The following is a 27,106-nucleotide window of genomic DNA, read 5'->3' on the forward strand; positions in this document are numbered from 1 at the left end:
AGATGATTATTTCTTGGGATGCATAAATAAGACTCAGCCTTTCAGCAGGGAAGGGGAACACAATAAAAAAGGATACGATGTGAAGTGGAAATCAGCTCCCACTGCTGCAGACATCAGGGCTTGAAGGCTTCTGTGCTCTGCGTCTCCAAAGCAGTAGCCATTGGCTTTGTCCACCGCCTGCATCACACGCTGCATGCTCTCCTTATCCTAGGAAAATGACATGTTAGGGGCTGAAATTAATTTGTCTTTCATGTTCCATGATGCTACTCACTGGGCCAGTTAACACACAGCATGTACCATCACTTGATTCCTCACCACTTGTGATTCTCATCACTTGGGACTCCATCTGGTTTGGGTCTGATGAGATACAGAAGTTCTAGCTGTGGATTTTGAATTGTAGTAGCTCATTCACACATGCACATTGCCACTTGGTGCTGCAATCATCAGGTGATGAAAGAAGCACATGTGAGGTGGCTTACAGGCAGACTGCAATCCAAAGATCATCTTTCAATATTCCTTTCCATTTCAGCACCTTTTTTTTGTTCACTTCCAGTGTAGCTGGATTCCCCATTAAACTTCCATGATTCTTGCTCTAATATAGGCACGCCTTTCACAGATAAACAATGTCACATGGTGCTTGTATTTTTAAATCTTTTGCCTGTTAGTTCCATGCCGTATTAACAGATGTTTTCTTCTCAGAATAACTGAGCGTAAATACACATATTCATTTATATAGCATATTAATACATGTGGTAGCTTTACTTTCCTAGTGACAAATAAAAGCAGTCCAGCTCCTTGCTATATTTTTAATTCTCTTTGATCCTTTCAGCATCACTCTCCAATCTGGCTAGTATATGCAAACGCATTGCCAAATTATCATCTGTTTCTTTACTTTCTGGAACATAATTTAAGCAAACTTCCTATTTTAAAGTTAGCGTATAGCAATATTTAGCATTACTAAATAGTGCTTTAGAGCACAATCAGATACTCAGGTGCAAGCTTCACTGAGTGAAAGAGGGCTTTCCTTCCAAGTAACTGGGCACAGGATTGTGGCCAGTATTTGAAGGCAATTACAAACATTATCTGAATACTTTTTACAGTGGAAGTGGGGAGCCCATGTCCCTCTAGATGTTGGTGAACAAAAACTTCCACCATCCCTGTCTATTGGGCATGCTGGCTGACATTAATGGGAATTAGAGGCCAACATCTGGAAAGCCACAGGTTTCCCACTCCTGCTTTACAAAAATCCTGAGTCTGAAAGACAGAAGCTTGCTTAGATCAACCAAGTGAGCTCATGGTAAAGGCAGGATTTGAATTGGAGGACTCCTGGCTTCCCAGTCCAGTGTCTTAGCCACTAAACTATATTAGCCATTTATTTCATGTAATTTAATGAAACACATTATTATTTAATGCTATAGCAACAAATTACAGCCAATATCGGAAATGTAAAAGCCTATAAAATCCAGATCCTGAAAGACGCTGTTTACATTTTACAGCAGGAAAAGGAAGTACAGTGGTGCCCCGCAAGACGAATGCCTCGCAAGACGAAAAACCCGCAAGATGAAAGGGTTTTTCGGTTTTTGCGACGCTTCGCTAGACGATTTTCCCTATGGGCTTGCTTCGCAAGACGAAAGCCCATAGGGAAATCTCCGGGGACCTCTTTTAAATGCTGGCGGTGGGGAGCAAAGCCTTTCCTCCCCCCCTCCGGACTTCAGAAGAGGTCCAGGAAGGCCGGCGGGGGCGAAAGGCTTTGCTCCCCACCGCCAGCATTTTAAAAGCGGTCCGGGATAGCAGGGAAGCGCTTCCCGCTATCCCGGACGGCTTTTGAAGGCAGGCGAGGGGGAGCAAAGACTTTTGCCCCCCGCCAGCCTTCAGAAGAGGTCCAGGACCTCTGCCTAACCGGGGGCTTTTAAATCGCCCCGGGACTGTCCGGGGCGATTTAAAAGCGCCCGGACGGCTTTTGAAGGCAGGCGGGGGGAAGCAAAGACTTTTGCCCCCTGCCCGCCTTCAGAAGAGGTCCAGGACCTCTTCCGAAGGCGGGCGGGGGGCAAAAGTCTTTGTCCCCCCTGCCTGCCTAACCGGGGGCTTTTAAATCGCCCCGGGACTGTCCAGGGGCGATTTAAAAGCGCCCGGACGGCTTTTGAAGGCAGGCGGGGGGGAGCAAAGACTTTTGCCCCCCGCCAGCCTTCAGAAGAGGTCCAGGACCTCTGCCTAACCGGGGGCTTTTAAATCGCCCCGGGACTGTCCGGGGCGATTTAAAAGCGCCCGGACGGCTTTTGAAGGCAGGCGGGGGGAAGCAAAGACTTTTGCCCCCTGCCCGCCTTCAGAAGAGGTCCAGGACCTCTTCCGAAGGCGGGCGGGGGGCAAAAGTCTTTGTCCCCCCTGCCTGCCTAACCGGGGGCTTTTAAATCGCCCCGGGACTGTCCGGGGCGATTTAAAAGCGCCCGGACGGCTTTTGAAGGCAGGCGGGGGGGAGCAAAGACTTTTGCCCCCCGCCCGCCTTCAGAAGAGGTCCAGGACCTCTTCCGAAGGCGGGCGGGGGGCAAAAGTCTTTGTCCCCCCTGCCTGCCTAACCGGGGGCTTTTAAATCGCCCCGGGACTGTCCGGGGCGATTTAAAAGCGCCCGGATGGCTTTTGAAGGCAGGCGGGGGGGAGCTAAGACTTTTGCCCCCCGCCAGCCTTCAGAAGAGGTCCAGGACCTCTGCCTAACCGGGGGCTTTTAAATCGCCCCGGGACTGTCCAGGGGCGATTTAAAAGCGCCCGGACGGCTTTTGAAGGCAGGCGGGGGGGAGCTAAGACTTTTGCCCCCCGCCAGCCTTCAGAAGAGGTCCTGGACCTCTTCCGAAGGCGGGCGGGGGACAAAAGTCTTTGTCTCCCCTGCCTGCCTAACCGGGAGAGCTGGAAGGCAGCGCTACGTTTTCCGCTCTCCCGGTTAGGCAGGCAGGGGGGACAAAGACTTTTGTCCCCCGCCCACCTTCGGAAGAGGTCGGGGGACACTGTCCCCGGACCTGGTCTGAAGGCGGTTTCCATAGGAACGCATTAATTGATTTTTAATGCATTCCTATGGGAAACCGTGCTTCGCAAGACGAAAAGACTTGCGGAACGAATTAATTTCGTCTTGCGAGGCACCACTGTAGTCCAAACAGAACCTAAACTGAACAGCTGCCTGCTTCTCAAATGTCAATTATTACTTTCCTGCTGATTTGGCTTGGCTACCTGGACATTGAGAGGAACAAAAGAAACCAAGCTGTAGTCTTCAATCACTTCCACAAGCTTCTTGTTCAAGTGTTGATAGTTCTTGAAGAAAGGATCTGTAGCCAGGTGATCCACTAGATAGGACAAATCAAGAACCTCTGTGTAATAATCGAGATTGAAGGCTGCAAGACAAAACAAACAAACAAACAAACAAACAAAAACAAGTCTCTAGCAAATTCAGGAACAAAAGGTGCAGATAAAGCCAAATCACATCACTCTCTACCCATAGGCTTACAATCTAAAATAGGTATGCTATGCCTATATTAAAGGCCATTAAAGAGTTGGCAAGCCCACTGGAGATCCCAGTCTCCTGTTAATGCCAAAAAAAGTGGCTTCCTAAATATATAAAGAGCTGCCTTGGGAACCTGCAGACATTGCTGGACTCCCAACTCCCATCAGTCCCAGCTTGTATGCCCAATGATCAAGGGTGATGGGAGCTGTAGTCAGCAGCACCTGGAGAGTCTCAGGTTTCTCTTCTCTAATGTAATGACTAGAATCTAGCCCAACAGTGGGGAACATTTAGCCTCCCCGCCGACACTGCTGAACTACAGCTCCCATCAGCCTCAGCAAGCAAGGCCAATGGACAGGACTGATGGGAGTTGTAATTCAGCAATATCTGGAGGGTCAAAGGTTCTGCACTCCTGGGCTAGCCCACAGCTGTCTTCTCTAACTGGCAGCTTCTCTCTAGGGCAGGCATGGGGAATGTCAGGTATGGGGATCAAATGAGGTTCTCCACGTCTCCTTATCTAGCCCTTGGGGATCTCCCAGGCCCCATTCTCTCCAAAGCCACATCACTCAATGGCCTTGCTTTGCACTCTCCTTGTGTGTTTTTGCCTGACTAGAATTGGCCCTTGAACTCTGACAATGCTTCTTGCTTGCCTGGATGGAGGATAGGGGTGTGTATTTAAGTAGGTGTAGAAACAATCCTATGGTGCAAAGATAGAATTGACGTTCTTCACTCTGCTCGCTTTTGATTCTTGCCCATCCACCACTAGTATGAGGCTCCTGGATGCTTGCTTAGAAGGGTATGTGCCTCTCAAGCTGAAAAAAGATCCCCTCCCTTGCTCTAGGTTAGAGGGCAATTGTCTTTTCCAGAACCTGCTGTCTCCGTTTCTTTTCACTGGAAAGGTAGTAACCAAGCATGCAGGGCAGGTGCTCTAACTGAATTATGGTCTCTCTCAGGCTACAGCATCTCAATTTCCACAACTTCTCAATGTAACTTAGTAAAAGGTTACACCCGTCTTCCCCATGGCCGTTCATTCAAGGACCTCCTACTGGTGGCTCTCACCCAGTTTCCCATACTGCTCGATTAGGTCCATTTTGGAGAGGATGTTGATGTGGGGTAGCTCTACGTGCAACATGGTGGAGAGGGAAGTGCAGAGAATGGAGATGAACTTGCCGGGGTCCGTACAGTAATGAGAATCCACTAAATGGACAGCTGCCAGCTGTGCAAAGAAGAAACAAGAGAAGGATGAGAATCAGTGTTGTGTCAAGTCTGGGACATCCTGACAAGTTAATGGAACAAGTAATCACTTAAGGCAGGGATGGGGAACGTGTGGTCCTCCAGAAGTTGCTGAACTACAACTCTCAACATCCCTGATTATTGACCATGCTGGCTAAGGCTGATAGGATTTGCAGTCCAACAACATATGGAGGGCCAAAGCTTCCAAAGTCTCATTGTCTGATGCAACTGATAAATATAAGTAATATTACATAGCAACAGTAGTACCGGCTTAGGAAACCCATTGTAGTGGAAGTTGGGTTGCTTACAGAGTAAGTAAAGAAATAGCCCTCTTTCCCCTCTAAAAGCCCATAAACCAGCTGCATTGAAGACCCCCACTCCAGAATCTTGCAGAAACATGAACCTACCGGAGAAGCCAGGGATTGAACCTGCAACCATTTGCATGCAAAACTGATGCTCTACACAAAGCCCTTCCCCATGTAAACCACGCTCCATCCAGTTTACCAAACAGCAGGGTGGGGTGGGGGGAGGTTATCCAATAATAGTCTTTAGTCTTGAGGTAGGCAGCAGCAAAAAAAGAGGCAACTGCACCTTAATCAACCAGAGATCATTATTTGATATTTATTATTGTTTTCCATGAGGTGACCAGTCTGTTGCACCTAGTGGTGTTCAGAGAACAGCTAGAATGGGTTATCTCATTCCTGACATAGAGGCTTCATCTTGTGCCTCCACCTATTCAATGCCTATACAGTCTCTGTGTAAGATTATTAAGAGGTTTAAAGCCAAGTGCCATCATTACATTAAAATCAGAGAGCTGTACCTTTTCATTTACATCTGATATAGCAACTTTAGTACTGATACTTCTCTGGAATCTGAACACTATAGGAGGTTGGATGCAATTATGCCAGCTGAAGCTAAATCCAGACATGGTGGGTGGTAGATTTTTTTTTTAAATCTTCATAAAGTGATAATGGCCATCAAAACTGAAATAGGGAATACAAGAGCACAGGACACTTAATCCTAAAGCCCAATTCACACATGAATCTTTACAGCATGGTAGCCAGTCAAAAACACAGGTGCATGGAGGCATCCAAGCTATTCAGATGTCAAACCACCCCTTCCAGCTCAGGCAATTTTAACCAATCAATACAATCCACAGAAATAAAGGAGTTGCAATTGTGTAGTTTGAACTGCCTGAACCATTTCACTCAAATGGAAATGAAAATGAGTTGTAAAAGGCTACTATGCTACATAGAGCTAATGTGCATTGGAGCCAAATCTGGCTTGTAGTTTGGCACCAAAGGATGCTCTCACTCCCAGTACCCATTTTCCATGCAAAATTCTACCACCTAACATTGTTTTATTTTTCTGCACCAGGGGCAGGGGAACTTTTTCATCCTGAAAGTGGACAAAGCAGCAAGTGTGACTTTTACCTTGGTGCATTAGGCTAGTTTCAAACACTCTCACCCACCCTCTCCCTTTCCAGGCATGCAAAATACATTATCAGAATTCAAGTGCACATTGCCGCCAAGCAAAAACTGTAAAAGAAGCTTGAAGAAGAGGTGGTGAGGGGGTGCGGTGCAGGGAGAGCCCCAAGGGCCAGATACAAATGCTTGGAGGGCTACCATCCCTCATCTACACCAACCATACCCTGAAGTTCCACTTAGCAAGCTGAGCAAAGATGTTTCTCAATGAACTATGATGGGTGCAAAGCTCCACTTGTCCTGGGCAGTCAAATAAGAAGTAATGCCCCTTAAATTGGGCCAGTTTCTCTTGCAGCCAGTCCAAGTTGGCCTCCAGATACTCCATGCAATAGATCAAGCCACCGTTAGGTCCCAGTTTCAAGTTCTCCATTACATCGGCCAAGGTGATAAGTTCTGAGATATCCACAGCGCACTGGTAAGGAATCCCTTCATTGGCTGGGTCCAGGTTCACTACAGCTACTTTGCGCCCAATTGCAGAAAGAAATTCCTGCATGCCAAGACAGTAAGTTGTTTTCCCTGAGCCAGGAGGCCCAATCACTACCTGACCAAAGGCTACTGTGGGCTGCTTCTGGATGTACGACATGATGCAACTTTTGTTCTTTTTCTAAAAAAAGACAGCAAAATGTCAGAATATATGGACCATTTCACACAGTATTTAGGAAGCAAACATGGGTTTGTTATCAAGCATATTCTCAAGGAAAAAGCTGATCCAATTCTGATCCAATTGGTGAGTGTACTTCCATGACACCATGTTTGCTACATTCACAAATTACGGGCACTTCTAAAAAAACAACCCCAACAACTGAAGTGTACAACTGAAACAAAAATATTTCTAAGGTAATATCAGGTAACTACTGACTTACAGAGAGACTGATACAGTAATGAGAGCAAGGGCAGTCAATGTGATGACCTCCAGATGTTGTTGGACTACTACTCCCATTAGCCCCAGCCAGTATGGTCAATGGTCAAGGATGGGGGGAGCTGTAGTACAGCATTGTGGAGGGCACCACAATGGCTACCCTGGATTGTAGTGTTAGACCAGGGGTGTTCAGATATCTGAATTCAAATATCCAATCAGGCCCCAAAGCAGTTGATTCTTACTCTGACACTGTTGACACAGTAAATTCCTCCACTATACCTGAGGCAGCAGGATAGTTTAGTGAGACTAGGACAGACCATGCGGTCAGTACATAGTTAAGTCCTCCTATGGAGCAGTATTGTCAGGGGAGCTTAGGAGGAGGAGCTGCTGGAGGGAGAGAGAGACTGCCTATGCTGCCCCTCCAGCATCTGCTGCCTGAGGCACCCACCTCATTTTGCCTAACGATAGAGCTGGCCCTGCCAGTACTGAAATAAGATTCAACTACCAGTCCAGTCGGTACTTCATGTACTTCTGTACATGAAGAGGGCAGAGTGCACCTTGTCCTATTGCCTCTGGCAGCAAAATATCTCAAGCTGGCCCTAATTATAGTACTGTGCTATTCTGAATGAGAGTACTCCCCTATACTGGTGTTTTCTGCAGGAGTGTGTGAAGCTCCTCTACTTCTAAGAGACTTAGTGGGTAAATGGAGAAAATGAGGTGCAATTTGAATAAACTGCCTCGGCCCAGAAGTCGTGCATTTTATGGCTAGGATGGGCTTGCAGGGTTGTGCATGTGGTTGAGGGGCAAGAACTCAGAGCTGTGCCTGGAAAGGAACGGCATTGTTAAGATAGGAGGGCTCCTTTCCATTAATCAATCAATCAATCAATCAATCAATCAATCTCTTCTACGCTGCCCCTAAATAAGTTGGGGAAGAAATAAACAGAGACACAGAGGGGGCCAGGAGAGAAGGAGAATTAAGAAGCATTCAGAGCAAGCGCAAATGCGTCTCTCACCTCCCGAGCAACTGCAACACGGACTTTTTTCAACAACACACCTTGACTCTATGTCACAGAGATAGTAAAAAGGTTAGAGTGATGCACAAAGTCTGAAGATCGGCAAAAAACAACAACCCCCAGATAGCCATAGCCGTAATCACTCCACTCATTAAAACAGTCTAACTGACTTCTGGTTCACTCAGGTCTCCTCTGCCCACCTGTCCATGGTGGCTGTCAGAGCTGCCAACTGAATTTATTGGGAAAACCTCTGATTGTATGGAGTGACCAGTGTGCCTCTGTGCCACCTCACACAGCAAACTCAGGCCTTGTTTGGTGTGGAAAATGAACCAACACTTCAGTTTATTTAATTTTTTGCATTCTTTTTCTTGTGGCATTTAAAATTGCAATGTGTGTCCATGGAGGTCAACAGAGCACGAGGTTTTCTGCACACAAGAGAGCACTGCATTTGGGTAACAGAGAGAAAGGGGGCCCTTTTTCAAATCAGCATTTTTCAGACAACATAAACCCCAGATTAGAAACAATTCCACTCTTTGCTGCTTCCTTTTGTTCCAGGGTTGATTAATTGGGGCTTAGGCTTTGGGCATGATTCCTGCATTGCAGGGGTCGGACTAGATGACCCCCGGGATCCCTTCCAACTCTTAAGTTCTACTCTATGATTCTCCGTTTACTTCTACGGGCAGTTCCCAATGGACACCCCGAAAAACCAGAAACAAACCAGGAAGGTTCCTCTGCGGACAACAGGATGAGCTTCTCTACATTTCTTCCTTCTATGGTACAAGCAGCGTCGCTTTAGGGCTTGGCGCCGCCCAGGCAACTTTGGTCGCTCCGCTGTACGTTCTTATTTCAATCCGGAGGGGAAAAGGAGTGGAAAACGAAGGTTCCGCGCGTATTTTTTCGAACATGGGACTCCATCCTTATTAACTAAGCGGCGAGCGCCACTTGGAGGACAGACGTTGACATCACTTGTGCTTTTGACGTGCTCTCTGAAGACGGAGGTGGGGCATGGCAGCCATTATAGAGCGCGTAGTAAAAGCCGTGAAGTTTGGAAGGAGTTGCTATCCTTTGTTTACTGGAAAATGTGAAAATGATGAAACCAAATGGCCATGGCAATATGTTGCATTTCCAAACACTGTTTGGGTAACCAGTCATCCTCACTTCAATGTATTCAACCCCCTTTCTCCCCACTCTCCATGACCATTCGGTGGGAATAATTGTATTCCAATAGGACACCTTTTTGAGACCAGTGGCATATTTGGGAAATGTAAGACACTCATGGGCACCACCAAATACTTACATCACATGGGAGTGAGTGGGATTGTGATGCTCAGAACCTGATACACTAAACAGGCAAAATATCTACTCTCTCCAAAGCCAGTGAAACATAATGGAAAAAAAGGCAACACCTCCAGAAGAAAAACCACTGGGGAGGATAGATGCCCTGGGGCACATCATTGCAGACCCCTGCAATAGGCACTCTGTCATTATTTATGGCTACATCCTTGGCTCTTAGGCAGGGTTGACTTTGTGCCAGCACACACTAGGGCTTAACCTCCAAATTTGCTTTGGAGCTGTGCAGAAACTATGCAAATAAGTGCATCTAAGCATGGGTAGAATGTATTCCCGTCACCCTGGTCAGTCACGTTCAGAAATAGCTGCCAGGACCATTATGAGCTGGCTTTTGAGATATATTTGAAACCCAACGCTTCTCATTTTAGAAATTAAGCTGCGGGTGAAAGATACAGACATTGCTTTCTACAACAACATTGGAATTATTGTCTGCAAGCTTTAATGATTGGTCCTGATTTTATCATGCAAGGTAAAAGCCTTGCCTGTTGTTTTCTGAAGCTCTACATGTCTTGTTATACTACAGTGCGGGGTTTTTTTATGCTTTGCAAGCTTATTTCCCAATAAATGTTTTCTTTATTCACTAGTTAGCACCAGCTGTGTGTTCCCCTCTCCACACACAAACAAGGAGCAAGTGCAAAATGTTAGTGGGATAGACATAATGGATGTGTGGGGGCGAGAATCTTGAGCTCTGGAACACAGAGCAATTGGTTCAAGGCTGAACTCAATAAAAACACAGAAATGCACTGATAATGGAAGGTGAATTGACATACATCTGATCCATAGATCATGTTCCAAAGTGGTGAGACCTGCTGTATGGAAGAACTTGACTTTCTTCATAGAAGTCCCAAGGGTTGTTGGCAAGGACAAAATGAGAGCAGCAGAACACATTACGCAGGCCACTTTGAGGAACTTGAAGGGCAGGATAAAGCATAAAAACCCATTAAAGTTATCCATGGTGGCTTTAGGATGCTAAACACTACCCAGCACAGAACTGGAGCAGGGAGACCTGGCCTCAAATTACTCCTCAAATATGGATCTCATTTTCTGAGTGATTCTAAGTTCTCATGGGGTTGTTGAGACAATACAATGGCAAAACACTGTGTATGCTTCCTTGAAAGAAGTTCTAAGAAATATTATAGACCACTTTATTTTATTACTCCCAGTCCAGCAAGGTTAAAATCGCACCACTGATAAAGTTGTGGAAATTTCTGTATTTATTCATCCAGGAGTCCCACTTCTCTCTTCTCTCCACAGCAACAATATACTCCCCCCCCCCCGCAACAAATACTGCTTTCTTTTGCTATTTCTTGCTAGGAATGGTTCTCTGCATTAGAGCAATGGCACATGGAGGACATTATTCTTGATAAAGGCCATTGATTAGCTAAGCATGATGTAACGCAGCATGGATCTTGTGGCAACCCAAAAGAAACACAAGCAAGAACCCTTTAATTTAGTTTACAAGCACCAGGATGCACCCATATTGATAAAAAAACACTAAATAATAAATACTAAACATTTTGCCCTTTATTTGGCAACTTTCGTTAATTAAAAAAAATTATTTACAAAAGCAAACATTGCTGCAACATAGTCCGAAAGCCATTCCTGGCTAGCAGCCCCTTCATGAGGAACTGGAACTGTGATGAACACCATGCATGGCACGGCCAAATGCCACATCTTGGCGATGCTTCATACTGATTGGTAGCTGGCGCCGGAGCAACTGCTCTCCTGCATCCACAGGATAAGGGTCATCATAGATGGTGGAGATGAGGATGCTGTTGTCCCCACGAGGCTTCTTGGGGGGGTGAAAGTCTGGAGCTTCTCACCATGGTACCTACAGAAAAGCAATAAAAGAAAGAAAGGTTCCATCAGGCACAGGGAGAGAGACTGGACTGCAAAGCCTCTACATCAGCTTTGCAGGAAGACCACCAGGCTCCTCCCTTAGTTATCGTCTATAGCAGCCATTCTTGTCTGTGAAGCTGTAAGACCTGCTCCTTGCCATGCAGGTCTTTTCTCACCTGGACTGGGAGGGCGGGGCCCTGGCTGACTCCAGCTACGAGGCTGCTGAAGAAGCCAAAGACTACCTTGGCTTTCTCTTAGTACAGAACCAGATCATCGAGCCTGAGCTTTTACAGCCATCACCTGCCATGAACTACCACTGGAAGGATTGAAAGCAACAGCAGCAGATTTGCTCTATACTTATATTTTATTTGCTTGCTAATTATGCTATTTTGAAAGTGTGTTTTATATTTGACTTCCTTTAGTAATGTTTGCTTTTGAAATGTTTAAAGTTTTTTTGTTAACTTTGCTGCATTAAATGTGCATTCTGTAGCTGACCTCCTTTGTAATGTTTTACTGTGAAATGTTTCAAGATAATATTTTAGTTTTCTGTTAATTATGTTGCTTTGAATGTTTACTTTATATTTTACTTTCTTCTCTAATGTTTTATTCTGGATTGTTTTATTTGATGTTTTAATGTAGGTTCTAAACAGCTTTGAGATTCTTTTCTTAAAAATATAAAGCAATATGGTATTGAAATGAAAATAAAAATAAAAATAAAAATAAAGAAGAGGGGTGATTATGGAACTGCAGGCCCTCTACATTAGCTCTGCTGAAAGATAAGTAACTTTTGACTTCTCCTCTCCTAGAAACGCATGCTGCAGGTCATTACAAGAACTCTAAAAAAGAGTGCACTGAGTCGCTTCCCCAGTCCCTTTGTCATTTACAGGGTACATCTGAGGGCAGGGACTGTCCTATCAACCTTTGTCAGTTGCCCTGGGAGCCTTTTTTGTCTGAAGCGTGGGATTAAAATGCTTTAAACAAAGTCTTCAGAGACACAGCAGAGTGAACGGGAATTTAATTTGACCATATGTTTGTGGAATCCATGATCAGAATTTAAAAGATGAAAACTTTGCTCAGAGCAGATACAAGATGAGCAAGAGGCTTACTAGCAAAGGTGTGTTAAAAAACAAAACACAACAGGCCTGAAGAAATGTTCTTGCTTTCATTAAAGATGTCCATGGGGCAATGGTTCTGAAATGCTGCAGACAAGGAATTCCTCACTTGAGTTATGATCTAAGTGTTTGGCTCATGGGAGCGCTGTGAAAACAGACTGGAAAACATGGAGGCAACATTTGCCCAAAAATCCAGTGTTTTGTGTTGAGGAGAGGAAAGGGGTGAGAAAAGTGCAGAGTTCCTGGGTCCTAGGTGGCTGCCTGTTCTTACCATCATTTCTAGTCACTCTCCCTTAGCCAGTGTACTACTGTAGTGGTTAGTTTTGACCAAGACTGGAAACAACCAGGTGCAAATCCCCGACAACAAGTGTCTCTTAGCCTAACCTATCTCACAAGGTTGCTGTGAGGATAAAAAGGGGAGGGGAAGACACATGCATGCCACCTAGAGCTCCGTGAACAAAAGGTGGAATATAAATGTAACAATAAATAAATATTATTACAGTGGTACCTCGGGATGCAAACGGGATCCGTTCCGGAGCCCCGTTCGCATCCCGAACAGAACACAAGACACGACGGCGCCTTTGTGCGTGCGCGGGCCGCGTTTCGCCGCTTCCGCACATGTGCGTGACATCATTTTGAGTGTCTGCGCATGCGTGAGCAGCGAAACCCAGAAGTAATGTGCTCCGTTACTTCCGGGTTGCCACAGAGTGCAACTCGAATGCGTTCAACCCGAAGCGCATTCAGCTTGAGTATGACTGTATCTTTATTTATTTTATATAGGTGGAGAGGCTGAATGTCTCAACTGCGTGTATTTTTAAAGGACACTCTTCACTTACCCCAAGCCCCTCTTGCATTTGGGATTCTGGCCTTCATTGTCTAGTGCTTCAGTCATCCCTGAGTTGCTGCTTCCCAGCCCAAGACCCTCAGTCCAGCCTTGCCTCTCCATCACTTTCCTGCCGATACCCTGGGGAGGAAAAAATATGTTACTTTAGAGATTCTTCTATCAATTCCAGAACAAAGAGAGCAATTGCTGAGGACACTTAGCATCAGAACCAGATTGAGAATGATTGGCACTCGCCCCAAAAAGGCCATTATCAGCAGACCCAATACAGCACAACAACCCCCTACCCTTTGTATTAAAAGTACTAATGCAGTTCAGATCCCCAGGCTCTTACAATAGGGATTTTTCAAATCAAAATAAGTTCAGATGTTTCTATGCTCTTCCCTTTTTTTATTCTTACCTTGGTGTATTTTTCAAAGTTTCCAATTTGTTGGCTCAGAACAGACCCATCTTCCAAACCATCCCGGAGTCTCTGCTCAAACCGCATCTGGACCAAATCCCGGGCATCCTTGTCACCACCATCTGGAATGAATGGAAACCCTGTTATCATTGTCTCCCCATGAAGACCTGAGCTTAGTGGAGAGCAAGTGTATGCAGAAGGCCCAGGTTCATCTCTGGTTAAAAAGAGAGCAGGCAAAAGGTCTGGGAAAGGACTCTAACAGAGACCTCGCAGAGCCACTTCCTGTCAAGCAGATAGTACTGGGCTTAGGTGGACAAAGAGCCTGAGTGTAAAACAGCTTCAGATGTTCATAGGTCTAGAGTCTCTTTTTTAAGAGAGAGACTATAAGAACAACCACCACGAATTCTTCATTGCAGCTTTGCCACCTTAATACAGCCACTGCATTTTTTAACAGTTTCTGTTACTGTCTGGTCGGTGTTCGAAATAAATATTTACTGATTGATTGAACTGTTTCTGTTATACTAAGCGCTGCTGATCTTATGTTAGTTGCCTGGAAAAGTAGCATAAGGTAAAGGTAAAGGTACCCCTGCCCGTACGGGCCAGTCTTGCCAGACTCCGGGGTTGTGCGCCCATCTCACTCAAGAGGCCAGGGGCCAGCGCTGTCCGAAGACACTTCCGGGTCACGTGGCCAGCGTGACATCGCTGCTCTGGCGAGCCAGAGCTGCACACGGAAACGCTGTTTACCTTCCCGCTGGTAAGCGGTCCCTATTTATCTACTTGCACCCGAGAGTGCTTTCGAACTGCTAGGTTGGCAGGTGCTGGGACCGAGCAACGGGAGCGCACCCCGCCGCGGGGATTCGAACCGCCGACCTTTTGATCGGCAAGCCCTAGGCGCTGAGGCTTTTACCCACAGCGCCACCCGCGACCCCGAAAAGTAGCATATAAACCTTTTAAACAACAAGAGGCATTGATAGCATAAAGAAGGTACTTCCCCTCTCAGTCATCTTTAGCCTTAGCAATCACAATGAGAGAAATAATAGACTAATACCTGTTATGCTGGGCTCAAGTAAAAGCTTTGCCAATTTTACTAATCTGGAACAGTTTCACTCGCTTGGGAGGAAGTGGGAATCCATTTTGGGGTGAATTTGTTGTCATTCATTTTTAAAAACCAAAATTATGAGGTAGGCAATTCTAAACAGGGCTTGGAAGGGGTGGTAGTGAAGAAAGGAACTGGACTGGTTCATGTTCAGAGGTTGGAGTAGGAAGGTGCCAACCAGGGTAGAGGAGTATGTAGGATGTTGCAAGGCAACCTGCCACCCTTCAGATGCTGCTGCACTACAATATCCAACACCCATAACCTGTTGCCACACTGATTAGGGCTGATGGGAGCTGCAGTCCAGCCTCTGGAAGGCACCAGACTGGGGAAGGCTATTAAGCCCACATACTGGGGCAGGATAGCAGCTATGAAGATTTGTCATATTACAACTGACACTAGAGCATGTTATTTGAAATCTGATCACAGCACAGCAGGATGACTAACACAAACACACACAAGCCCCAGCACCTTGAATTGTGTCTGGAAGACTGAAGGGTGCCAGTGGAAATGCTGGAGCCCTAGTGCAATATGTTTGTGACGCCCCATGTAGCCAAGTAGTTGCAGAAGCTAAAGCTTCCAAAATGCATTAACAGCAGCCTCAAGTACAGCATGAGGCACTAGTTTAGGTTCTGTCCATTCCTTGCATCACAGATCAACAGCCCTTAGCTCAAGTACCTTTATCATAGTAGATGCTCATGTCTACATCCCAGTCGTCCGCTGTCTGCTCATCAAAATCTGCCAAAAGAAAAGTTAATACATCAAGCAGGAGGTATTGGCTCATTGCAGATGAGTGTTACATTAAGATCATCCTCCCCTTTCCCACATTACGATCATGCTCCTCTTCCACATCCAAAGACTGCAGGATTAATTTTATGCAGGACATGCTGAACATAGATCTAGAGTTCAGCATCCTAAAAATCTCAGCCCCATTCCTCCCCTTTTGTACAGGGATTTATTCCAGGACAAAGCAGCTCTCACTAAGGCTGAAATATTTAGAGATGGGGAGAAAGCCCTCTCTTCAGAGAGCTTACTGCAGACATAACTATTAACCCCCAATGTAGCTTTGAAGATTCCCCTTATAATCACCATGACCTAATCTATTAGGTCCTCTTGACCACTTCACCAATTTAGCAAACATGGTGAACTGCCCTGGATAGAACTGCCCAGGATACAACTGCCCTGGATAATTCTTTGTAGGGCCTGCTGTAGCTGTAGCAGCTGTAGCAGCAGCAGCCAGTGGCGTAGCGTGGGTTGTCAGCACCCGGGGCAAGGCAAGTAAATTGCACCCCCTAACCCGTGGATTTGCGTCCCCTAACCCTAACCCCCAGATGTTGCGCCCGGTGCGGCCGGCCCCCCCTGCACCCCCCACGCTACGCCACTGGCAGCAGCAGCAGCGAAAAGAACCTTATTCTTGCCAGTGCCATCTGGGTTTTCATGCTCCATGTTTAGGTCATGGGGAATAAATGAAGAGCGGAGGCCTTGTGCACCAGGAAGTAAAAAACACACAGTGGTCAATGAAAGGGGGCAGGGAAAGATATCAGTGGACTTGGACCATTGGAGGATAAACAACAGAACAGCAAGAGATATCAGGGGAAGAAGTGACAGACTCCAGTAGAGAGCAAGACAAGAAGTATGCCAGGAAACAGTATGGCTACATTCTTGATATTTTTGCATAAAAGTGTCTCAGACCAGTCCCGAGACATTTTCATGTCTTATTAATGAGGGATTTTGCAAACTGTCTATCTGGAGATGGGCCATGAGTTCACAAAGACTACGCTGATGCACACTCTATCCCAGCTCTCAGCAACAAAGTAGAATCAAATCCAGGATGTGTTGTTCAGGGTTACCTCCTTCTTCTTCTTCTTGCCAGTACTGCGCATCTGTGTAGAAGACCAACCCAGAGCCCCCCTTCTCCCACTTCAGTTCAATCTCCTCCTCAAACAAACGTTCCTTTGTGCGCTCCTGGCTGGTGACATCCTCATGCAAAGCCTCGTGCCGCTCCCACTCTTCGCATCTGTCATCGTCATCCTGTAGTAGAAGGGGGTGGGGTGGGGACAAATACAGGAAAGGTTTAGGCCAGTTTCCCCTCTTTGCCCACTTCCTCAGTTTCACTGGGCCTAGTTGTAATAAGCTCACTGCTAAGGGCCTGCTCAGACAGAACTCATCTTGAACTTCAGGAGACGGAGAAATTAGGAGAACAGAAACATAATAGACTGGTTTTTAGAAGCTTATTGTATGTATGATTATGGACTCACTATAGTTCTGCCAGGACCCTTCATTGTGGTGGACACTGTTTTTAAACATTTTTTATGGCTTAATGAACGCCATAAAGTTATCATTATGCACAAAGGCCAATGGATTCAAAATGTGGAGAGATCTTTAACAGGCAGTAAAAAGTTTTTAAGGGATGGGAACCAGGCTGGGTAGTAACAGGATCTTATCTATGTAGGAGAGTTGGCAGAATCAGGTTACGGGAGATGGTCTTCTCAGCTCTATCGTTAGTATCTTACTTGCATTATTTTACCATAGTTTCCTCCCGTCACCCTATTCTCTACCATGCATGTGTATATACAATTTGCATCTTAAGAGACCACAGGTTCCTTTAGTGCAAAGCAGTCACCCTTGGCTGTGAACTAGTATTCATATTAAACCAGTCAACCCCCACCCCCTTGCCATAGCCTCAGTTTGGTTACAAAGTATTTTCCAGTTAAGCACCTAGCTTGCAGTGTGATGGGCTAATGGAGCTATACAGTTAGAATAAAAGCAAGCTTGGCAGAATGAATAAGGGGGACATTACAAAATGTCAGAATTGATTCTCCCAGAAGATCATCAATTCTGAGGTTTTAATGAGTAAAATATTTTTTTCAGCTAGAGTACAAGAATTCCAGCAAAACTTTTCTACCTAACATTATCATTATGGGCAGCTGCTACCCTGAAGAATGGGAAACCTTGATTCAAAACGCAGTCCATAGGCTCATTTGTGTGGGTCACATTAGTTTTCAGATTCATAAAATAACATATTTCCCAACTTGTAAGGATGAATAAGTATTAGCACATTTCCTTCTTCCTTACAAAATAATATAATTACTTCTCTAAAATAGCTACAAGCACATAACATGACATTGTGTAATTAGGAAAAAAACTACTTACATCATCCAACTCAGCTTCTGCTTCACTCTCTGGATCATTCAAGTATCTCTCTGCCATGCCATTGCCTTGATTGGCTGTGCTCACTCTTGATAGGTCTCCCCCTTCTGTTATCTCCTCTCCTGAAGCTGTGTAAACTCGTTCCTCTCCTACAATAGTCTCAGTTTCTTCATATGAAAATGGTACATTTCCATACCTGCGAGAAGAGCCAGTTCTGGGAAACTGCAACCGCAGCTTCTTGATGGCACGAGAAGGCATCCTGCAGGCTTTAATGAGATCTAAAAAGACACTCAAAGGAGTTCCCACATTCCCACAGGGCATGAAAGATGGTGGGTTTAGTTCAGGAAGCCGTTTTAAATCATCCTCAGTGAAAGTTTCATTTGAGGATGTGCGGAGCTCCTTTTTAGTCTTATAAGAGAGTGTTTCAGCATCTGTAAAAATTATAAACACAAGGGGCAAGAAAAATCACTTAGCAGTAACCCACCAACTTGTATTACATCAGTATACCACTTACATATCTTTGCTTCAGTCTCATTCTACTCTCCCCAGCCAAAAGGAACAAAGTGTTTCCCAGAATGACAGCAGAGTCCATCTACTACTGTGGCATCTGAATATAGACTGCATTTTTAATCAAGACTTATATTGGCTTATATCTTGATCAGGTTCCTAAATTAAATGGGCTTAGATTTTCAAAGGTTTCATGCCAGGCAGAAAAAAACCTTGGCAAGAGGTTTTCTCCTAAGACAAGAGGGCCCCATTGATGGGAAATTACATATGCTGCCCCAAGGCTGAAAAAACACTATTAAGAATGGGTAAATAGTAAAATAATACCAATGTGCCTCCCAGTAAAATGAGCCATATCTTCTTCCTAAGGTTGAAAGGCCAAGAGCAAATGGTTTTGAAAAACAACTGGCTGGAGAAGGGGGGGAGTGTAAACAGGGGAAGAGACTTTTTCTTCACTTTTTATTTTGAGGCTGTAAACTGTTCCTTCCTTTTACTTTGAGGAGATTTATCCTTCTAAAAAGCTATATATGATAATGTATGAAATATATTAGCTTAAATATATTGGCTTAAATGTAATTATGCAAAGGATTTAAGAAATGCTAGATTCATAGAGTCATATTGCAATAGGAGACCAGAGGGGCAAATGAGCCTAGCCCCCCCTTGCCAGACAGGAGACGCCATCGAACACTTCTGATATATAGTTGTCAGGCATTTGTTTAAAAGACCCTCAAATGAAGGAGATCTTTCAATGTTGATGTGAACTCAAGATCCTTGACATCTGTTGAACATAAAAATGTAAGATTAAACATTTGTTTTAGAAGGCAATAGGGCAAGAGGTGAGCTGGTAATTAAGATTCCATGTAAGATATATTATTACTTATATGTCAAATATATAGCTCTTTGTCTCCCTTATAAGGATAGGAGGATATGGGTGTATCTTTTTGTGATTAGTTATAGCAATCAGCCAATAGGAAATCCAACCAGGCTGATTGAACAGAGGCAGCCCCAGGAGGAGCAAAGGGGGCTGGATTAAGGGAATATAAGTGCTGGCCATAATGGCAGGAGGCAGGCCAGAGCTTGGTAACCATATACCACTGAGCCTCTCATTTATTTGTCTGACAAATAAATTATTATTTTAATTTCTCTGTTGCTGCGTTGAATATTTCATTCCAGCTAAGCGTTAACCACAAGCAGGGTGCTACATTTTATGGTGCCTGCGACTCGGATAAGTGGTCTGCTGGAACGCAGCCCCTTCGCCCTATTGGACAGGGTACAAGAGAGAGGATCTCTAAACTGCTTCCCAGCGCGCACTGGTAAATTTTTCCAGGGGGAACGCAGAAGTCTCGTCTGTCTGATACCCTGCCCACTGACGGCGACGGACCGGGGGGGACCAGAGAAATAAACAGGCAACCAGCTAAGGGTAAGTGCACTAAGGGGTTTTGGCCCTCCAATTAATTGGGAGGAAGAGAAGTCCTGATCAAACTTCTGCGTCTCAGTAAAGGGGAACTGAGTACGCTAGGTGGCTGGGTACATCAGATGGTGATCTGGTGTAGGGCAAAGGGAAGATTGGGAGGTAGAGTGTGGTTGAAGTATCTAGTGCATTGCATGTGTGAGAAAGTACAATGTGTAGCTGACCTAAGTGTGGAGTGAGTACTACTTCGTTTCCCAGTAAGGCGTGTGTGTGAGTGACTGAGTGGATACTTCACAGGGCCATACAATGGGAGTTGGGGGTTCAAAGGGGGAAATACACCTCTTGAATGTATGTTAAATAATTTTAAGAAAGCCTTCTCAGGGGCATATGGAGTCAAAATGACGCCAGAGCGCTTGAGAACGTTATGTGAATTAGGGTAGCCAAAACAAAGTACTGGATGGCCATCCCAGGGAACCTTTGATATAAATTTAGTAAGCAAACTTTGGTCTAACATCACCAAAGAAACTGGAGGGTGCCCAGAACAATTTTCATATATAGATTCCTGGCTGAGCACATTAAAAAAAAAAAAAAAATCCTCCATGGATAAGGGAATGCAAAGTCCAACGATGCAAATTATTGGCTGTAAAAGCCGAAGCTAGGAAAGGAATCTTGCCAAATAAACTTAAACCCATTTTTGAGGGACCAGAGGAAGAGGTGCTTCCACCTCCACCCTATGCTCCACAACGAAGGGAGTCTAATCCAAACACTCCACCAGTTGTAACCCCAAGGCAAGAAACTGGAATGAATAATGGGAGTGGAGTCACAGAGCTTGATTCCTTGATAGATTATGATAAATATCTTCAGGAGGCATTGGAGTCCTATAATGAAGCCCAAGCAGAAGTGGTTATTCCACCTGTGAGTCCCAGTAGAACTCCATCTACAGTCTCTTTTAGTGGAACAACTGATTGCCTACCCCAAACCCCTGTACATCCAAGTCCTAGAGAATTATTACAGAAGTTACAGGGAGACCTTAATCGGTCAGCAAGCAATACAGCCAGGCGTATAAAGCTGCTAAAAGAACGCCTTGGGACAAATACCATCCCCTATGATTTGAGGCCCCTAGAGCAAAGTGAAGAAAAAGGTCACGTAGTAGCCCCTCTTAGAAGAGTATTTGATGCACTTGAGGAGCCTGTGCTGGTTAATGGGCAACCTGGACCACGGCCACCTCGAACTTCGACCCTGCAATGTATTCCATTCACAACTACAGATCTGATGAATTGGAAAACACCCCATCTTTCGCAGAAAAACCTCAGGCTATGATGGACTTGGTGACCTCAATAGTAATAGTCCTATTTGGACAGATTGTCGCCAGCTCCTGAATACTCTTTTCACCACTGAGGAAAGGAGAGACATAATTGAAAAGGCACAGATATATTTGCGTGAGCAGGCCAGAGTGGGAAATATTTATAATATTGACCATCATCTCCAGGACAACTTTCCCTTGGAAGATCCTAATTGGGATCCAAACAATGCAATTCACCTGGCCAGGCTTACTACCTACCGCCAGACACTTGTGCAAGGCATCTGCAGGGCATGCCAGAAGCCCACTAATATGTCTAAAGCAGGGGTGTCAAACTCAAATTCATCGGGGGGCCGCATCAACAGTTTGGTCACCCTCAAAGGGTCGGTTGTATCTGTAGGACTATGTGTCCACTCTTTATTTGTATGGTGCATGTATGGGGACATATTTATACTACTGCTGGCATTATATCACTCCGTTTCTCCTCTCTTCTACAATGGGAATAACCATGGCCTACCTCCTAGGATTGTTGTGAGATCACATTAAGTGTGTGCAGTCGGGTACTGCTGCTGCAAGGCTGAAAACAAGAAACCAGCTCCCTAAAATACAAGCTGGCAATAGCCCATTATGTGGGTCAGAGGCGGCTCTGGTGCAAGTTCAGCTTTTCTGCGGAGCTCAGAGAGGCATTTGCCACCCTAACCCACCACGCTCCGTTGGCCCCAGTGTCTGTTGCGTGTGCCCCCGGGGGGGGGGATGATTGCCACGAGGCTTCCGGCAGGTGCTTCACCCAGGAGGGAGAGGGCCCAGCCTGCCTCCATCTCTTACGGCCCTGCACCCCAGGGACCAGGCCGGGCTGTGCCAAGCCTGCAAAGGAAAAGCACAGGCTGCTTTAATATCCCCATGTGCTTGCTGACCCATAACACTGTTTCGTGTTCGGTGCGCACCCACAAAAAGACTTAAGTTGTCACCTTTTGAGCTCCTGTATGGGAGGCCGCCCTCCTTTGTTCAGGATATTCCAACTGACCTCAAACAAATAGGAGACCATGTGACACAGGGACAAGTGCAATCTCTCCCGTGTTTTTGTCTCTCTCCCGTGTTTGTTTGTTTTTTTATCTTAACAGGTGGGCCCTCAAGCACACGCCGTGCAGCATTGCCAAGCCGATTCATCAGCTCCAGACTGGCATAGCATATGGGTGAAAGAGTGGAAACGTGATCCACTTGCACCTAAGTGGCGTGGACCTTACACCGTCCTGCTCTCTATTCTAACAGCGGTGAAGGTAGCTGAGGTGACCCCCTGGATTCATCACTCTCGTTTAAAGAAGTCTGAAGGCAGTTGGACATGCAAAGGTGACCCCTCTAATCCTTTAAAACTGACTCTCTCCAAAAACCCCTGTATCTAGCCCTACCGGGAGCGGGTTAGGTCACGGGCAACATTTGACGACCGGCCTGCTGCAGCCACAACCTGGAAGCTGGCTGACCTGCGCACGCCTGAAGCTTGAGGAGCGTCTAAACCAGCAATTGTGAACGGGAAGATTCTCTTATACAATTGATTGACTGCCCCCTTGTGGAACAATTATAAGTGATATTACACATTGGGGATCCTTGGGATATATGTTTTGGTCTTGGTGGTTCCCCATTTCTGTCACTGGGGGAATTATATTGGGACTAATAATTATTTGCTATCACAATAAGGTAATCTTTTGTGGAAGGAATGCATATGCTAGACATCAACATGATTTTATTATTAATCCTGATCCCTTGGGAAGGGGAAGGGTCCATGAATCTGACCAAATTTGCTAAATATGGATTCCGCCATGACCACAATATGTGGGTAGGCTTAGCTGAGATGATAGCCAATGTTGCAAATAGGACTAATTGCCTTGTTTGCTCTCTTGGGCCAGATGATTCAGAGGGAGGTATGCCCTTATTACCAATACCATTAAGTGCCATTGGTATGGTAAGCGAAATGCCACACCAAACAGAAGTACAGAATTTCCCCGGTTGGAACTCAACTAAACCAATACGAGTTATACCTGTGCAAGGGGAAATCTGTGTGCATAAATCATCAGATGCAGCTGACCCTACCATGATAGGCTCTTCTCATTGCCACTATACTTGGGATTATATTAAGAATAGTCAAACCTGGGCAAACGGTACTACGTATCGAACTCGGAATACCTTGCCCTGTGCACCTCCTTTTATTTATGCATGGAAAGTGGTGTGGAACATAACTGTGACAGAAAAAGGCAATCTAACATACTGCACTGTGAACTCTCTACCTCTTTTGATATTTTCGCCTTCTGTACTCCAAGTACCAAAAACCTCAGACCCGATGGTTGTGGTGGATATGTGGAGAATGGGCATACAAGAAACTCCCTTCCAAATGGAGTGGGACTTGTTTCCTGGGATGGGTATTACCACCAATGTGGATTATGCCCACTAGTTCAGCTAAGCGAACACGAAGGAATGCTGATATTTCTCGTATAGCAGGAGGAAGTACCCAAAGTTGGAGCGGTACTGATGATTGGCCGCCAGAGCGCATTATAGCCTATTATGATCCTGCCTCCTGGAATCCTGGTGAGCTCATACAAGGGGCACGGGATCCTATTTATAAACTAAACAGAATAATTCGATTGCAAGCAGTAGTGGAACTTGTAACCAATGCAACGGCCCAGAGTTTGAGACTTATTGCACAACAGTTGGATGAAAGTAGAGCCGCCATTATGCAGCTGAAAATGGGAATGGATTATGTACTTGCCAGGCAGGGAGGCCTATGTGGAGTCTTGAACTTGACAGGGAATGCCTGTTGCTTTAACATTTCTGATAATGGTGAGGCAATCCGTGTGTTGGCTACAAAGATGGAGAATATAGCACATGTCCAAGTATAAACATGGGAAGGATGGGATATGGGATGGCTCACCAATTGGTTACCTAATGTTGCGGGACTCAAAGGGATATTATTGTCTTGCTTGTTTTTCTTGACGGTAGTAATAATGGTTTTATGTATGGTGCCATGTATCATCTCATGTTTTAGAAGTACAATTAGCAAGATGATTTCGAATGAAACTCTACCTCATATCATGGCCCTATACAGAGCTTTACCTCAGGAATATGATGATCAAGCTATCAAGGACGCTTGGTAAGCAAGGTCCTTGAGCTTGAAAGGGGGGAATGTGGCATCTGAATATAGACTGCATTTTTAATCAAGACTTATATTGGCTTATATCTTGATCAGGTTCCTAAATTAAATGGGCTTAGATTTTCAAAGGTTTCATGCCAGGCAGAAAAAAACCTTGGCAAGAGGTTTTCTCCTAAGACAAGAGGGCCCCATTGATGGGAAATTACATATGCTGCCCCAAGGCTGAAAAAACACTATTAAGAATGGGTAAATAGTAAAATAATACCAATGTGCCTCCCAGTAAAATGAGCCATATCTTCTTCCTAAGGTTGAAAGGCCAAGAGCAAATGGTTTTGAAAAACAACTGGCTGGAGAAGGGGGGGAGTGTAAACAGGGGAAGAGACTTTTTCTTCACTTTTTATTTTGAGGCTGTAAACTGTTCCTTCCTTTTACTTTGAGGAGATTTATCCTTCTAAAAAGCTATATATGATAATGTATGAAATATATTAGCTTAAATATATTGGCTTAAATGTAATTATGCAAAGGATTTAAGAAATGCTAGATTCATAGAGTCATATTGCAATAGGAGACCAGAGGGGCAAATGAGCCTAGCCCCCCCTTGCCAGACAGGAGACGCCATCGAACACTTCTGATATATAGTTGTCAGGCATTTGTTTAAAAGACCCTCAAATGAAGGAGATCTTTCAATGTTGATGTGAACTCAAGATCCTTGACATCTGTTGAACATAAAAATGTAAGATTAAACATTTGTTTTAGAAGGCAATAGGGCAAGAGGTGAGCTGGTAATTAAGATTCCATGTAAGATATATTATTACTTATATGTCAAATATATAGCTCTTTGTCTCCCTTATAAGGATAGGAGGATATGGGTGTATCTTTTTGTGATTAGTTATAGCAATCAGCCAATAGGAAATCCAACCAGGCTGATTGAACAGAGGCAGCCCCAGGAGGAGCAAAGGGGGCTGGATTAAGGGAATATAAGTGCTGGCCATAATGGCAGGAGGCAGGCCAGAGCTTGGTAACCATATACCACTGAGCCTCTCATTTATTTGTCTGACAAATAAATTATTATTTTAATTTCTCTGTTGCTGCGTTGAATATTTCATTCCAGCTAAGCGTTAACCACAAGCAGGGTGCTACACTACAGCAAACACACATGAAAAGTCTTATGCTATTTACAAGACTAACAGTTCTAACGTGGCCATAAACTGTAATAGGCTAAAGCCAAATTCATTAGATACATAAAGACACCATCTCATTGACTTGTACATAGGGGAGAAAATGAAATCAATGGACCCAAAATGCTTTAAAATGCATTAAGTGCCATCCATAATTCAAAGCTCGAATATATCAAAGGTAAATACAGTGACCACTCCCAGCACCTCTCCTTCTTGCCTTTCAGTACCTTTGTCAAAGGAAACTCGAACCCTTCGTATAAGGCACCGGCCAGGCAACGTCTCTCCCTGCGCGTCGATCCAGCGCTTTCCCGAGTACATACGGACCAAGCGGCGGGACCAGCCGGGCTTCACCGCCACCAGGCAGCAGCAGGTCGGGCCTGCCCGGGAAGGAGCGCTCGGACCCTCTATACGTTCAGGGCGATGGCGGTAATGGAAGCAGAGGAAGCCACCGGCCTCGATGAACTGGCTGAAGTAGAAACGGAGATCGGTGGAGCGAAGCTGGGCCGGAACGCAACTGATAAGGCAATATCGGCCGCCGGGCTGGAGGGAAGGAGGGTCAGTGGTGGGCACCGCCATCTTGCAACACCGGAAGCGCATCACGTGAGACGGAGACAGCATATGACCGTGTCAGCGGCGCAAGGTAATGGCGTCACGCCAGGCTCCTCTCCCGACGATGCCAATCATAAACCACAGAGATGAAAAAGGCTAGGCACTGTTAGAGTCACGTGCCAGACATAGACGTGCCAATGGATAGAGCGACCCACTCTGAGGGATTTGGGTTGTATGGTCTAGTCTCTATGATCCTTCTGGTGGTCAGGACGGAGGGACCTCGAGCTTGCTCTTTTCATCGTCTCTGTGGGCCTTCTGCAGTTAACCACATGATCTTGAGGCTGAAGTGTGACAGCTGCTGGACCCTCTTTGCGTCTGGCGTCCACCTTTTAAACTTTCATATTGGAGCTCTAAATGGTGGCTGCTACGCACAATTTTTTTTGTACTTTTAGCAGCTGCGGGACAGGCTGAAATTGGACAGGTGCAGCTTCCCTTCACCCTCAGCATGGGAAATGGTGCAGCTGTTGAATTCCTGCCTATAAATAGGCACAGGAGTCCTGCTACGCTGGCGGGGGAGCATCTCATAGTTCTTTTTAAAAATATAAAACTTCTACTGATCATATTCCTGGGTACAGATTTAATTTTGTAGGGAGTGGGGAAGAAACTACCCAGTTATTCCCTGGTATATGCTTATAAATTAGAACTAGGTACACTTTCTTTTTCATAGTGTTAGTGGAGAAGCAAGAAAAGCATGCCATCTTACCAGATCTATTGGCTTGCAGGGAAGTACAGCCTGCTAAATAAGCGTAGCTTATATGCCAAACACTTAAAAAATACATATTTTTACACTTACAAACTTGAAATCGAGTTCCTCCAGGTCACTACTGTGCAGTCAGACCTCGGCTCCCAAATGGCTCCGTTTTGGAAAGTTTCAGCTACCGGACGCTGAAAACCTGGAAGTAAATGCTCCAGTTTTCAAATGTTTTTTGGAAGCTGAACGTCTGACACAGCTTCTGCTTGAGTGCAGTAAGCTCCTGCAACCAATCGGAAGCCACACCTCGTTTGTCAAACATTTTGGAAGCCGAACAGGCTTCCGGGATGGATTATGTTCAACAACTTACATTCAGTACCAAGGGCTGGCATTCTACTAGTCAATGGATACATGGT

General features: G+C 45.3%; 2 protein-coding genes across 4 annotated transcripts in view; both read right to left on the bottom strand.

The window, feature by feature from the left end:
* The window catches only part of GPN2 (GPN-loop GTPase 2), a 56,554-nt gene extending 47,616 nt beyond the window's left edge, over positions 1–8,938 (bottom strand). For 2 of the 3 annotated variants that reach the window (XM_081920847.1, XM_081920845.1), the window contains exons 1-5: positions 8,074–8,140; positions 6,368–6,805; positions 4,544–4,700; positions 3,217–3,377; positions 77–207 (exon numbers count right to left, since the gene is read on the bottom strand). In XM_081920847.1, coding sequence (XP_081776973.1) covers positions 77–207; positions 3,217–3,377; positions 4,544–4,700; positions 6,368–6,784 — 866 coding nt within the window. In that variant the 5' untranslated portion in view covers positions 6,785–6,805; positions 8,074–8,140. Of the gene's footprint in view, positions 1–76; positions 208–3,216; positions 3,378–4,543; positions 4,701–6,367; positions 6,806–8,073; positions 8,141–8,791 lie in introns of those variants that run through there. The other variant, XM_081920846.1, reaches the window with a different exon arrangement.
* A 2,021-nt stretch (positions 8,939–10,959) lies between these two features.
* Positions 10,960–26,007, bottom strand: GPATCH3 (G-patch domain containing 3). Its single transcript, XM_081920717.1, is given in 8 exon segments — positions 10,960–11,220; positions 11,223–11,254; positions 13,211–13,338; positions 13,616–13,737; positions 15,387–15,446; positions 16,559–16,739; positions 17,862–18,289; positions 25,618–26,007. Coding segments are annotated over 8 exon segments (1,500 nt in total). The 5' UTR covers positions 25,988–26,007; the 3' UTR covers positions 10,960–11,041.
* Positions 26,008–27,106: the final 1,099 nt, after the last annotated feature.

The sequence above is a fragment of the Podarcis melisellensis genome (genome assembly GCF_964234715.1).
Source record: "Podarcis melisellensis genome assembly, chromosome: 8".
NCBI classification, from domain to species: Eukaryota; Metazoa; Chordata; class Lepidosauria; order Squamata; family Lacertidae; genus Podarcis; species Podarcis melisellensis.